This window comes from Bison bison, unplaced genomic scaffold (genome assembly GCF_000754665.1).
Source record: "Bison bison bison isolate TAMUID 2011002044 unplaced genomic scaffold, Bison_UMD1.0 scf7180017864317, whole genome shotgun sequence".
Lineage (NCBI taxonomy): Eukaryota > Metazoa > Chordata > Mammalia > Artiodactyla > Bovidae > Bison > Bison bison.
The window spans coordinates 7,701,560-7,716,350 of NW_011494889.1; the positions used below are offsets into that span (position 1 = coordinate 7,701,560).

Below are 14,791 nucleotides of genomic sequence, written 5' to 3' on the forward strand. Positions count from 1 at the left end.
TCAGTATTTGATTTTCATCAAGCAGCTGATGGTATCCAGGAACAACAGAGACAAGAACAAGCAGGAAAAAAGTATGTTCTGTTTTTTGTGGGTTTTTGTGGGTGGGTGTGTATGTGCAGTTTTAAGCATATCTGGTCTTTTTTTGTTTCAATTCTGGGCCAGAAGTTTAAGAAAAATAGCTATTAGACTATCCTGTTTAGATTTCAGAGAAAATCATTAAGATCATGAAAATAAAATAGCATAAACAGAAAACACTCATAGTAACTTAATTCTTTGTGGTCAGCTGACATTAAGAACTGGATCTTTCTCTTCTAACTCAGAGCTTGTTTTGATCTATTTTTAAGTTTGGGTACCACAAAAAAGGGCATTGGCCCAGTTTATTCTTCCAAAGCTGCTCGGAGTGGACTCAGGATGTGCGATCTTGTTTCTGACTTTGGTGGCTTCTCTGAGAGGTAACTATCTTGTATTTTGAAATGGAAAGAACAAATGGATTTTTAGAATTTTTAAAACTCAATATGCAAATTGATAAAAATCTGTATTCTACTTGATTTGTGGTGGTTGGCTTTTTTGTTTCTTTTGAAATACTATTTTTTATTACATTTGAATTGATCCTTAATTTGAGATTAACTTCATGAAAATAACATGATGTTGATATCATATGAGTACCCCCAGGAAGACAAAGCCAAAATTATATTTAAGGATTGGAATTTAGAATGCTTTACTGAGAAATAGACATGTTTCTGGGAGTATGTGGCAGTGCTGTGGTGGAGTCTGCATATCCTAGGGTCTTGATCCTCAGATTTTCAAGTTCAAAGACACTGCTGTGTCCTTTCACCTAGAAATAATTAGGTTATCAAGTACTTGTGAACTAACATGTATCAAGCTCAGCTTGAAAAATAGGAATGCCCCCTTGACATTTAATCACTGTAGAAAAATCTCCGTGGGAAACCTAATAATCATCAGTAAACTATATGGTGACTCAGTAATGAGTTAGTTGGTTGCATCTAATAACAGCATTGAAGATCACTCGCTGTATCCATTTTCAGTCAGCAGTTTGTCTGTCTGCATTGTTAGGGCACCTCCAGTGAGAATATTGGAGACAAGTTGCTAATGTCTGCCGCTGACTCTCCTAAAAGCATCATTTTAGACCATTCCCTTTTATCTTTCACAGAGTATAGTATAATTAATTCAGATTTAAGTCTTGTGGTTACAGATTTGAGTCATTCCCTGCTCCTCCTGCCCCTCACACACATCACCTTAATTATATTGTTGATATTCCTATCAGTAAAAAATATTTTGAGTGTATCATTTATTCATATGACTGACCTTAATTAGATTCTGTTTCTCAGAGTATAACTTCACTTTGGGGATTGTTATTAAGACCACTTAACTCCAGAAATCATTTGAATAGAATGAAATTATTCAGAATATTTTAAAACAGAGCTAAGGTCTTGATTTATCTGTTTTTTCTCAGGTTCAAAGTTCTGGCTAACCAGTACAAATCTATATACCCTACTTTGGAAATAGACATTGAAGGTGAATTACAAAAACTCAAGGTAATGCTTTCTGACATTTATAATGTCCTTTTTAAAACTTGTTTGCCAAAATAGCATCTAGATCTTTCATTCATTCAGTCTTTGTATTAGGAACTGAAAATACGAGATTGAAGAACATGTGGTTAGTAAGTGCCGCACAGATATGTGTAAAGTATTATAGGTAAGAACTGGTAAAGTGAATTTGTATTTTTAAGTCTAAAAGCATATAGGCCTAAAAGGATGTGGCATGTTTGAGTAATTTTACATGATGTGCCTTTAACAAAACATCCATTGGGGACCAGGGAGCAAGAATAAAGTACTTGAAAAGGAGCTTGACAGGCTACAGTGAATGAGATCACAAAAAGTTAGACAAGTAGCAACCAAATCATAAGTCTTGTGTTGATGTTATATGCAGTAATAGGAAGGTTAGCTACTCAATAATTTTGAGCAGAAAAAAAGGACTAACTTTGTGTTATATAAAAATCACTCATAAGCATTTGGAGGGTAGATCAACTAAGGGACAAGTGAGAGATGATAACTTTTAAAGCTAACCAGCACAGGTAGGACTGATACCCCAAAGGGTCAATTAAAGGGACAGCTCTAAAGCACTGTACTCTTTAGAGACATAGAAGGTGATTGACCAAAGATTAGGACCACAGTTGGTGCCTAAGTTAGTCAGTAATCAAGTTGCCTATCCTCTCTACCCTTCCTTTCCTCCAAAATCTTTGGAGTTTCAAGCTGCTTCCGTTGTGTCTGACCATTACTCTTTGTTTCCTGTGAATAAGTATGACATCAGTTCCAGAACTGAATAGGAATTTACATACCTTATATATCATTTTAGAGTTGTAGCAGACCTTAGGTCACCTACTCACTGAATTTCTTTCGAAAAAGTGACCTTCAAGGGACATTGTGAATGTTAGGTATTTGGATTTCAGTATATTGATTGTTGCTCAGAGTAGACTGCCACTTTGTTTTCGTTCTGTCATGCAACAAATATTTTAAATTTATTAGTAGCAACTTGAAAATATTTACATGCTAATATACGGGTGTATCTTTTCAATTCTATTTTATATTCCATATGAATGTAAAGTATATGAATAATAATGACCAGAATTAAGTAAGAAGATTCTTAATAGGTGTTGAACAGTATTCCCCCCTTATCCTTGATTTTGCTTTTTGTGGTTTCAGTTTCCTGTGGTCAAGTGCGAAACAACTCTTAAGTTTTAAATTTGAGACCTTCTGAGTAGTGTGATGAAACCTCTTGCTGTCCTGCTCCATCCTGCCCAAGACATCAATCATCCCTTTGTCCAGTGCATCCTGTCCGTTAGTCGCTGACTAGCCATTTCACTTGCCAGATTGACTGTCCTGGTATCACAGTGCTTATATTCAAGTGACCCTTTTAACTTACTAATGGCCCCAAGGTACAAGAGCAGTAATGCTGGCAATTTGGATATACCAAAGAGAAACCATACAGTGAAAATTCTTGACTTAATAAGGAAAGAAAAAAATATGCTGTGGTTGCTAAGGTCTACAGTAAGAATAAGTCTTCTATCCAAGGAAAAAGAAATTTATGCTAGTTTTGCTGTTGGAAAAGTATAACTGTGTTACATAATTTTTACTATAGTATATTGTCAGAAGTGTTCTATTTAATTATTGGTTATTGTTGATCTCTTGCTGTGCCTCATTTATAACAAATATTATCAAAGGTGTCTATGGATAGTAGAAAACACAGTGTATGTAGAGTTTCGTATTGTCTGTGGTTTCAGGCATCCCCTGGGGGTCTTGGAACATATTCCCCTAGGATATGTGGGGGGACTGCTGTATGTTGAACCAGGACTTTAAGGAACATGATGAATGGTACAGTCACTTCAGACATTAAAAATAAAGGACTAAAACAGAAAGAAGCATGAGACTGGCGACTAGAGCCAGAGGGGGATTATATGTCCATCAATAGGTATAACATACTTAGTGAGTTCATGAGTGGATCTTGGAATTTCCTTACTGGTCTGGCTAAACACTTAAACATGGTTGAAACTAAATTTTATTGCAGTTATACTATAGGCCTTGGGAGAACTCTTGTTTATATTTTTAATTGAATCTCTAGAATTAAGCAGTATTATTAATACTTTAAACATGTTTTGAGAAAGTTTTATCATGTTTATGTGAGTTAGTATTTGATATTACTAGTAATACTGCTAAGGTATTTTACTGTAATGGAATACAGTGGGAAAAGAATATTAGTAATCAATTATTGATGCTTGCTTGGCAGTGACACTGGTGGTCCTCACAACATTTTGAGAAAGACTTTGATGCACTTATGGTTATATGGACTCTTAAGTGCTGCTTTTTTAATACCTACAAAATATAAAAGCACAATATTCAGTTCTTTTTGTTTTCCTAAAAGCTGTTATATGAAGTATGAGTACTGGGCTGTTCAGAAGATTGTTATCATTATTTGCAGTGAGGTTGAAGTAGAACCTTTGAATTTCATTGTATCTCTACTTTTCTTAAAATAGTGTCTCTTTTCTGGTTCTGGGGAATCAGCATGAGAGACCAAAGCCAATCCAAATGTTGCAATAGGGTGAGCATTGTCACCAATCTCCTTCTCCTTTACAGTTGTCAGTTTTCATTGTCAAAAGTTGGGTGATTTTTACTCAGATAGTTTACATTGTAAATTTATTAGTATACATCGAGCTTGGTTTTTGTCTTTGTATATAGGGTTATATGGAAAGGATTAAGCCAATGGTGAGAGATGGAGTTTATTTCCTGTATGAAGCTCTCCATGGACCACCAAAGAAAATCTTGGTAGAAGGTGCAAATGCAGCACTACTAGATATTGATTTTGGTAAGTGAAATACAATTTACGGGGAGCATAACTGAGTCCTAAATTGCTTAAGATATGCATAATTAATGTTAGCATTAAAGTATTTTAGAATAAGGCTTTTTGCTTGTATATTCAGGAATGATGAAAGTTTGTCGTCTTATCCTAACCCTTTTTTTAAAAAGGGAATATTTTGTGTTTTGCAGTTATTAGAAAAATGAAATCACTCTTTGGGTCAATGGGATTTTTGTTGTTGTTTGGTTTATAGCAATTCCAGACTATTTCCTTGGAACTGAAAGATGATTAGGTGAATTCTGTGAAAGAACCTATAATTCAACCTTTTAAAAACTGTCAAGAGCTAATAATATACATTGTTACTAAGCATGCACATCCTAAGATCTGTGGAAGTCTGTTTAATTAACTCCCTGGATGTGAGATTCTGAATTTAAAAATTTGATACTTATCATCTTCAAACTACTGCCTTTGTTGACCTTCAAGCTAAACATGATCTCTCAGTATAAGACTGTTCTCAGCTGTTACTAACATTTCATTGACTTTTGATTCCAAGTAAGCCAATTAAAGTGTACTTGTGTACAGTAGATACATATTCTTGATACCATAATATGCCTATCCAATCTGGAAGAAAGCAGTGTCTAATTAGCATAGGAGAGAGTTCAAGTATGAATAGGATCTTGGGGTCAGGGTTGGGGGGGATAGGAAGTACACCTTTGTTTACTCTTGTCATTTCTGGGGTTTATTCCCTGAAGAGAGATCAAAAGGTCATAAACTGTGGAATACCACAGAATTCTTGGTGTACTCTTGTCACTCCAGGCTGCTGGGGTATCCGTATCAAGGGAGTAAGATAAAATTTACTCCTGTTTTAAATTAACAGGAAAGTATAAAATATAAATCTACATAGTAGGATAACAGCAGAGTTTTGGCATTAAATTAGGTGAGTACCTACTGGACAGAACCGAGTAATTGCATGTACTCAAGGGGGGTCTGTAGTACAGCACTGCAGCTATAGCTTAACCACCTATGTTTTTATCTCTGCAGACAGAATCAGGAATAAAACATCGAGGCTTTGAAAGGGTGGTTCCATAAGTCTGTCAGATACCTAGAATATACTCAAATGCAGGATTTGAAAAAATAATGTCTATCATTTGTGTATATTTTACTGTTTGTTTCTGTTTTTAGGAACTTATCCTTTTGTGACCTCTTCGAACTGTACAGTTGGAGGTGTGTGTACTGGCTTGGGTATGCCCCCTCAAAACGTTGGGGAAGTGTATGGAGTTGTGAAAGCTTATACAACTAGAGTTGGTATTGGTGCCTTTCCTACAGAACAAGACAATGTAAGCCTGTTTCTCAGTAAATCTGATTCAAAAGTTTGAAAATGAAAAATCATGCTTTTTTCTTAAAGAATTATTGTCTTTTATGCATTTCACTTAATTTGCAAGATTAATCAGCACAACTCTAAAAGAAAATTACATATACCTTTATTGTTAGTGGCAACAGATTGGCAACAAAAGGGGGAAATTAGTGGGCACTTAAAGGTAACTGTAATTGCAGGCAAGTGAAGGTGGGTTATGAAGGGGATTAAGATAGTAGAGGAGGGAGAATTTAAAAATAACAGGTATCTTTCACCAAGAGCTTATTAGGAGTCAAGGTTGAGGAAAGTGATCTCCAGACGTTGTCTAATCATAGCCCACTGTTTACTTGGTGGTGACCTCAGGCCAGCCCCTGTGTAATCGCTGTAAACTTAAAAGCTCTTTGTATCCTCACAGCAACTCTGGGAGCTGGGTGCTGTTACCATCCCCATTCTACATATGGGGAAACTGAGGCCTGGAGAACTGAAGTAACTACCCCAGGCCACACAGATAAACAAGGCTGAAATTCAAACCTGACAAAGCAGTATTTAAGTTGTAATTCCGTCAGAGTATGTGTGATAATGAAATGATGGCTTTAATCAGAAAGGTGTAAATTAAGGAATAGATAGATGATAGATGGAAAAATTAGGTTGTAGGGAGTGGCTGTAGCTTAGAACTTTGAGCATTGTTTTCAGCCTTAATTTTCTTCGAAGGACATTGTGGTAGCAACTACTAGATGGGAATTTGCCTTATGGTTTTCAGGAAAACCATCAAACTATAGTTCTTAGAACAAATTGGCCAAACTTATCTATTTTAGTAAATATTTATTAGCAGCTTAGTTTTTAATATGCAATATTTATATATGTTAATCTAAATTTTTAGAAGTTATCTGTATAATGTAAAAAAATGTTGGTCTTAAAATAGTGTTTAAAAAATAAAGTCAAAAGTGGATGTATTTCAAATAATGCCTCCTTCACATAAAATCTATCTCTGTGAAATTATACCTTCCAACTTATTTTTTCTGAAAGATGTTTATCTCTAAGAAACTTTATGCCTTGTTATATCATCTGTAACATGTTATATCATCTACTAGATTTAGACTATTGGTATTCTAATCCTAAAGTTTTATTTTCTGTTCTTTAGGAAATTGGAGAATTATTACAAACAAGGGGTAGAGAGTTCGGTGTAACGACAGGAAGGAAAAGAAGATGTGGCTGGTTGGACCTTGTTTTGCTCAAATATGCTCATATGATTAATGGATTTACTGCGTGAGTATTCTTAGAAACCCTTACTTCATAAATGACAGTTCTTGACTACAGGTTAAATTTTGTGGAGTGCGAACTTGAGGTAGTGCACTAATACAAAAATTTCACTCTTTAGACTCCAAATGAAATTGCAGTTCAGAAGTGGACCAGAATACAGGGGAGGGGTGCGTAAGGAGAGAGACCCTAGTTTTTCTCCCTAGATATCCAAGGTTGGGAGAGAAAATCTTGATACTCTTACATGCATATAAGTTTAGAGGGAGGTAAGCCAGGCAGGTAGAAAGGTGAGTAGGTAGATAGATGGAGCAACATGGAGCATGCATATCAGAAGGGAGGCAATGGAACTGATTGAGTGGGTAGGATTGATTGACATCTGACTTCTGGATTCAAATACCAGATCCATACATTATGCTATGTGACTTTGGGTAAGTCAATCTTTCTGTGCCTTTTTCATCATCTTTAAAATCTAAATAATAGTACTACCTACATCCAAGGGGTATTTTGAAATCTAGATGAGAGTATATAGCATGCTCCCTGGCACACTAAAAATGCTCAGCAAAAGTTGCTATTAATATTGCATACACATAATAAATGTAAAAATGTATTCATGTTTATATTATTTAGGCTTAACTTTTAGCAAATATTAGAATAAAGGATAAAAAAATAATCTGTGGACAAGAATCTCAGACCTAGTGTTTCATCTAATTTCTATAGATTTTCCTAGAAAACTGTTTTCCAGTCAGTTTATTGGGAGGTTCTGATGTGTTATGAAGAGATCCTCACTCTCCTTTGACAGTTTCTGACCAGAGGGTAGTGTTAAAGGAGAGTGAAGAAATGAGGATTGATTGCATCCGTGTATGTATCGTGCATGTACCTTGTCATTCACGTGGAATAGTCAGTCTTGCTGTGTCAGCCACAGAATGCGTCCTTTACTCCAGGCAGCCCTCTCTGGATATGTATTAGCTGATCCTGAGAAACTAAGCCAGAGGACGTGGACTATCAATCAGTGAAAATCTGTTACAGTTATTAGAAAAGTGACTCACTAGTAGATCAGTTAAGTCATTGTTTTTAATAGAGGAAAATATATCCATAAATTGCCCTGTAGTGTTTTATGTGTGGTATGCTTTAAAATATAATTCTAACCAGTTTTCAGAATTGCTTTGGAACTTTTAGCTTTGTATGAATTTGCTTTACTCCTTCATCAAGTTGTTGACATCTCCCTTTCTTCCAAAATTAGGTTGGCACTTACCAAATTGGATATTTTGGACATGTTTACGGAAATCAAAGTTGGAGTTGCATACAAATTAGATGGTGAAATTATACCTCATTTTCCAGGTACTCTTTTATTAGGTATATGTATCAGAGCAATTCATAAAACTCTTGTATAATTTATGACGTACAGCCACAGACTTGAAATGCGCTCTGTGAACAGTGCAAGTATACGCACTAACGTTTGTTTCATAGTTGCTGTGGATTTGGGTGCTATGTCGTGACAAGCTTGTGTTCACACTTGAATAGAAAAGAAGAGACATGGTAGCACTGGGCCCAGTTATGCTGCTCCTGAATCTTATCTTCCCTACTTTGAAAGTAACCTTTCTGTAGGCATTCCTTGAGAAAATGTGAGATAGAAAAGAGCCCTGCTTGTCAGGGTAAGCAGGCTTTTAATGCATTAACCCACTGTGTCCTTCAAGCTACAGGAATGATTTTTTTCTGACTTATGTGTCTAAAGTAGATGGATGTAAGGAGATTTCCTACTAGAGCCAGTGGGTTTCTTCAGGCATATCTTTAGTTATATGAGTTCTTCAGTTACTCAGCAAGTTCCAAAAATGTTTCCATTTTCCAGAAATAGAAACTGTTACATTGTTTAGTCATCCTGGAAGACTAAGAATATGTCAAATGAAGGAATAGACCAGCTTAATGGAACTTGGTAGACTGGTAGGTTGGAATTGAGAACTGTGAGTTCTTAGAAGCATGTTTAAAGTCATTATTTGTTAGCTGACATCTGGCCATCTCCTGTTTGGCTTCTTCTGACTATTCTTTTCCTTGATTGTGGATCACTGTGTCTGTGTCTCATGACTTTTGGTTGAATATTGGACATTGTGCATAATATGTTGTAGAGACTTGGATTCCGTTATCTTACTCTGAAGAGTATTGGTTCTTGTTTTAGGGGACAGTTGAATTACTGGCTTGTCATCCTGAACCTTGTATAGCTTGGTTTTTTATACTTTGTTCATATAGTATATGGAGATTGTAAGGTGTTTCCCAAGTCTTTCTAACCTAGTGTGAGACAGTCTCCAAATTATCTCTGTGGGTCTTGGCAGAACTTAGTTTTAGGCTTTATTGAGGGGTGGATGTGGGAGGGGGTGGGGCGCGGGCAGGGTGAGGGAGAGTCTATAGGAGATTTCAAGTTAAAGTTTGGTTTTTACTTTCAGTGAACAACCTTTCTGTTGTCTCAGCTGGATGCCAGGAGAGTTAAGGTATAAAGAGATCTTTCCAATCTGGCAGTGCTGGAGCTCCAGTGTACCCTGTCCCTTCCCTTTCACCAGCACTGCTTGGCCTCTAGAATCTTTGTCTCACTCAGCTGTGTGACAGCTGCTATCCGGTGAGCCACCTATGGGACCATGAATGTATGGTTGAGCTTTAGCCATGGTACCTTCACACCCATTTCTGGGGGAGGAATACCCTCTCTGTATAGCTCTCTCCTCTCTGATGCTTGCCCTTGATGGTTCTAGCTGCTTCAGCTTTCCTGAAGTCTGGTATCTGTGTTCTCAGGTCAGTAGGACCACCATTCCCTACTGACTCCAGTGTCCTGACTTTCCTTGATCAAGAAATTGTCCCTGGCAGAGAGTTAAGTAGTTTCAGGAATTGCTTGAGTTTTCTTCCTCTCAGAGACCACAGTTTGTGCTACCTGTTGACCACTGCCTGGAAAGAGTTGTCATGTATTTGGTTCAGTTTTACAGTTATTTATGCTAGAAAAGTTCATTTAGAACCATGTACTCCATCATGGCTAAAAGGAGAAGCCCCACTGAGTCTCTTGATTTCTTCTTCTATGGTCTGTCACAAGCAGTGCGACATAGTGTGGTTCATCACTTTCTCTAGATGTCCATGAACATTCCTAACATGATACATTCTCATTGTATCATGGATCATAGGAGAGAACTCTCGTATCCATATATTCTCTTACTAAACTTTTTATTCCACCACTTGTAGAATCCTTTCATCCTGTACCTTTAGGATCCAGTTTTGTACATACTCCTTTTGCTCCTACTAGTAAATATTGGCTCAGTTACACAGATCCTTCAGAATATATTTGCCCTCCTCCTTTAGCAGGCCCTGTGACTCCTTGGCCAACTTATGTTTGCATGTCAGGAGAGGAGGCCCTGAGAGGCTTCTACATCATCCTCAAGCCAGGGGAAGCCTCAGCCATTCTGCAGGCCATCAGTGAATCTATAGAAGGATTCAGCCAGATGTCTCAAAAGTCTCAGGGTCCCACTTTTTTCTCAAACAGGATCTGGCCTTGTCGTAGCAGATTCGCTGGATTTGAGAGTTCAGCTTTCTCTGGAGCTCTGCCATCTGTATGATTGAGTCCTAAGCCTTATCCTCAGCTCTTCCTGCTGTCCGCTGTAGGAGATGAGGTTCTCTCTAGGTGTTTCCATTAACCTTTGTCTTTGTCCAGTCCATGAATGGCATCCATCCAGAGCTGTTCAATTCCACGTTTCCCTTGTGCTCATTTCTCACAATGAAATGAGAACGTCAGCTATTGCCAGTGCTTTACTTCCCACCACGGCGTCCCAGTTCACCTTCTGTGGATAGTTGCACGACTAGAACATGCCCAAGGCTGCACTCTCTCTACCACTCGCAGTCGTCCTTGTTGCCAGCCCGCTGGCCAGTGACCAGGCTTCCAGATCCCATTCTAGAGCCACTCCTGGCGCCAATTGTCTTACTCTTGGTTCCCTGGGAAACAGTCTACGTTACAGAGATGTTTGTATAGGTAGTTTGTTGGCAAGCGCTCTGAGCAACAATGTCTGTAAGGGAGGGGGAGAGAAGTAGCAGGATTAAGCAGAAGTTGAACTGCTAAGAAGTTCCATGAAAAACCCTCAGTTGGTCACATGGGGAACTCTGGGACTAGAATAGTCCTCCAGAGTAGTCCCAAGTTAAGGTAAGTAGGCAGGTCCTTCATATCCCCGTTTTGATTAGTCGTTGGTATGGGCTGCTCCAGGGGATTCTGAAGAGAATTCTGAACTGTGCATTCTCAGCAGGCAGTACTCCCGTAGCTGGGGAATTAGCGTGTGAATCCTGAAGAGGGAAGTCTGGACAGTGTACCATAGCATCCACCATACAACCTCCAGTCAAAGACACTGTTCTTGTTTTAGTTTTCGGCTTCTATTAGGGAATACGGAGAAACTGGTTAGGTGAGATAATGAAGAAATTTTCCGGCTAAGTCTTTGTATACAGTCACAAAAACAATAGAGGATTTCCCAGGTGAGAGCACGTATGCAAACCTTCTTTCTGTGACACTGCTGCCGTTATACGGATCCATAGCCCCCAGTCCGTAGTATGGAAATCTAAAAAGCTCTGAAGACGGAAAGTTGTAAGTTTGGCACCAAAACTGATTTGACAGCAAAACCTGACTTAAAGTACCCACTTAAAGTAAATAATCCTATTACTGCAAAAATATGTTTGATTATGAAATACTAGATAGTGTACTTTTCTACCTCCCTAAATTCTGAAAAATTATAAATTTCAAAACATTATTTGGCTCCAGTGTAAGAGATTGTGAACCTATGATGTATTAAAAACTCATTTGACAATAGGCAGTGTACACCATGGGCAAATATATTTATTCTTTAACTTTCAGCAAACCAAGAAGTCTTAAATAAAGTTGAAGTTCAGTATAAGACTCTCCCAGGATGGAACACAGACATATCAAATGCAAGGACTTTTAAGGAACTACCTATTAATGCACAAAACTATGTTCGATTTATTGAAGATGAACTTCAAATTCCAGGTAAATATACTTTATGAACAAACTATTTTTTCTATTTTGATTTCAACTACCTTTGAAATAGGATAAAAAACAGATTATTTCTCAGTAGAGTGCTTATGATTTGCACAGATGCCCAGGAAAAGATAAAATATCTTTCTGTAATCTTTCACATGCCTCAAGATAATATATTACCTCTCACTCTTTTTGACCCTGTTTTTAATTCTCTGTTAGTCTTTTTTTTTCTTTTTGCCCTATGACATTCATTCTTATTTCTTTCTCCCTCTTAATAATAAATCATTATGTCTTTACCACCATCAAAACTGGTTTGTGATTTCTTTTCCACTTGAGGTTGTTACCCTTGAGAGTTGGTAAAGTTTCTTGAGTAGAGTTTAGGAAATAGTAGATGCAGAAGATAGGAAATCCAACTTGAAAAAAATGAAAGAATAAAGAATAAAAGTTCTTTATTTAAAAAAAATAAGTAAGCTGGCCAAGGAGTTAGACATAACCAAATTATGGCTATGAACTAGTTATGTGAAATCTGTCTTTTAAAACATTGCTTTTTTCCCCTTTGGTACTGGTTCAGAGACAAAAGGTAGAGTGGAAGATAGCCTCTGTATAAAATCTGTTATGCACTTAACCTGATTCTATATTGTTGATTATATTTGTGGTTCATTTCCAAACATGAATCTTGTTTTCCATATTTTTTTGTTTTGTTTTGTTTTCCATATTGCTAGCTGTGTCTCCCAGCTTGATTAAATCTTGTAAGCATGTTTGCTCACTGTACTTTGTCAGTGTCTTCTGAAATAAAAAGCAGTGAGTTTAACAATGACATCTGTAAAATGCCATAAAGGTTTGCCCATGTAGTGCCGATGAGGAGAGATTCCCCTAGACTGGTATAATAGCCAGATTCTCAGGCTGTGCAAATAAACAGTATTCTCTTCCAGATACTTCTACTTTTTGTGGGATATGGACATTGCAGTGTCACTTCAGTGTCCTCTTACTGTCATCCATTTATTAAAGATGCTTATTTTTTCTAGTTAATTAGGAATTTGATTAAAGGTTCTTTAGGTCTCTGCTGGTTTGGGCCAGTATTTTACTAATCACTAGGAACTGAACAGTTGTAAATATTGTACAATTAAAACAGGAGAATTTTAAGGCATACTACCCTGTCCTGGATGTTGACCGCACATTCTGTTTAGAAATTGGCATAATCTGCTAATAGAGGAAAAAGATAGCAAAAGACATGGGGGGAAAGTTAAATGAGAAACACTGAGAAAAGCGGGGGATCTGTTAATCCCAAAGATTGAACATTATACGTGGATTAATACTATTCTTATACTCTTTTTCTCCCTCCCAGTTAAATGGATTGGTGTAGGTAAATCCAGAGAATCTATGATTCAGCTCTTTTAAGGATTACCAGTGATGCAGGAAACACTCCTGGAGAGGTGGGGAAAGGACTTTCTTAAATATTTCGTTTATGATCTGCAAATTCCAAGAATAAAGACATTGAAGTGAGTTTGAAGCCCTACAGTTGTTTCCAGTCTTTGAGATGGATGACTGGTGTGGAGATACACTTTGGCGTTTTCCAGTGTCAGCTTCCTTAGCTGGCATAATTGCCGAATCATTTGTTGCTCCTGCTGCTCATGGTGCCACGTTTTCTTTGAATATTTAGTAATAATAAAATCAATGTTGTTTGAAATCGAAAATAGAATTACTTTCAGTGTAGTTTTTCTTCATTATTGTTATTGTGTTCATAGGTTTTACCTCTGTTGAATGGTCAGAACAATTAATGCAGTTTTGCACAAATATTTTCACATTCTGATCATTCATTTCTGTCGCTGGAACCTTTGTTGTTCTAAAGAAAATGAGAAGAGAGGAGTCCTGTAAATTTTTGTAATGCTTTAAATTGTTTAAATTGTGAACTGTTTATTTTCTGCTGAGACCATTGCAAATTTGAGCTTTGGTGGTGGGAGGGGATTATATTCATGAGTCCTCTAATTTGTACAGAACACGAAACTTATTTCTCTTGTGTAAATTATTTAACATTGAACATTTAGCTAACTGTTCAAAGAAAAGAAAAAAGTGTTCCCTAAAATAACAATTGTAATGTTAAAAAACTTAGTCATTAAAAGATCTGTTGTGATATTTGGTGGATATTTTTCTTTTATTTCAGACATTAATTCTGAAATGTATAGCTTTCTTACCATTATTTCTAAAGTCAAATGGGTTGATATTTGAACATCGTGCCTGCCAATATGCCTACAGAGTCATCTATAAGTGTCCAAACGAAACCAACTTGTTGGTCATAATTTTGATCATGCCTTTATTTCTTCTTTCTTGAAAAAAAAAAAGGTGTTATTTTGACTATTTGGCTTAACGTACTGCGTTGTAGATTATCCTTCAATGAACTATTTTAAATGTTTAAATTAGGTGCCACTTAAATTTATTTTATTATGCCATCAATAGCTGATTAAAAAGAACCAACTATTTCTAGTATGTTTTGTGTGTTGTGTTTTTGTTCTAATAAGAGAATTAATAGTAATACTACTAGTGCATATAAGACCGAGTTCTACCTTTACAGTCTGGGGGGTAAAGTGAGGAAAACTCAACAACAGAATCTTTGAAAGGATCTAAGTGTCTTTTATCTTTACTAAGTGTATTTAGATAGTTTTTAGAGTCCATTATCTTGGCTATAAGCTTCGCATTATTAAAACGTGTCTTTAGTAATGGTCCAGAAGCAAATAAAGTGAGCTGTTTGTGGACTTCCCTGGGGGTCCAGCAATTCTGCGTTTCTGCGGCAGTGGGTGCGGGTTCAGTCC

The 14,791-nt window shown here is 36.9% G+C and overlaps 1 protein-coding gene across 1 annotated transcript in view; it reads left to right on the forward strand.

The window, feature by feature from the left end:
* ADSS (adenylosuccinate synthase) overlaps positions 1 to 14,468 on the forward strand; it is a 32,494-nt gene extending 18,026 nt beyond the window's left edge. Inside the window, exons 5-13 of the mRNA XM_010852907.1 lie at positions 5 to 71; positions 345 to 452; positions 1,475 to 1,556; positions 4,254 to 4,380; positions 5,554 to 5,708; positions 6,867 to 6,991; positions 8,223 to 8,320; positions 11,844 to 11,993; positions 13,330 to 14,468. Of these exons, the coding sequence (XP_010851209.1) occupies positions 5 to 71; positions 345 to 452; positions 1,475 to 1,556; positions 4,254 to 4,380; positions 5,554 to 5,708; positions 6,867 to 6,991; positions 8,223 to 8,320; positions 11,844 to 11,993; positions 13,330 to 13,382 (965 nt within the window). The 3' untranslated portion in view covers positions 13,383 to 14,468. The remainder of the gene's footprint in view (positions 1 to 4; positions 72 to 344; positions 453 to 1,474; positions 1,557 to 4,253; positions 4,381 to 5,553; positions 5,709 to 6,866; positions 6,992 to 8,222; positions 8,321 to 11,843; positions 11,994 to 13,329) is intronic.
* The last annotated feature ends 323 nt before the right edge of the window (positions 14,469 to 14,791 follow it).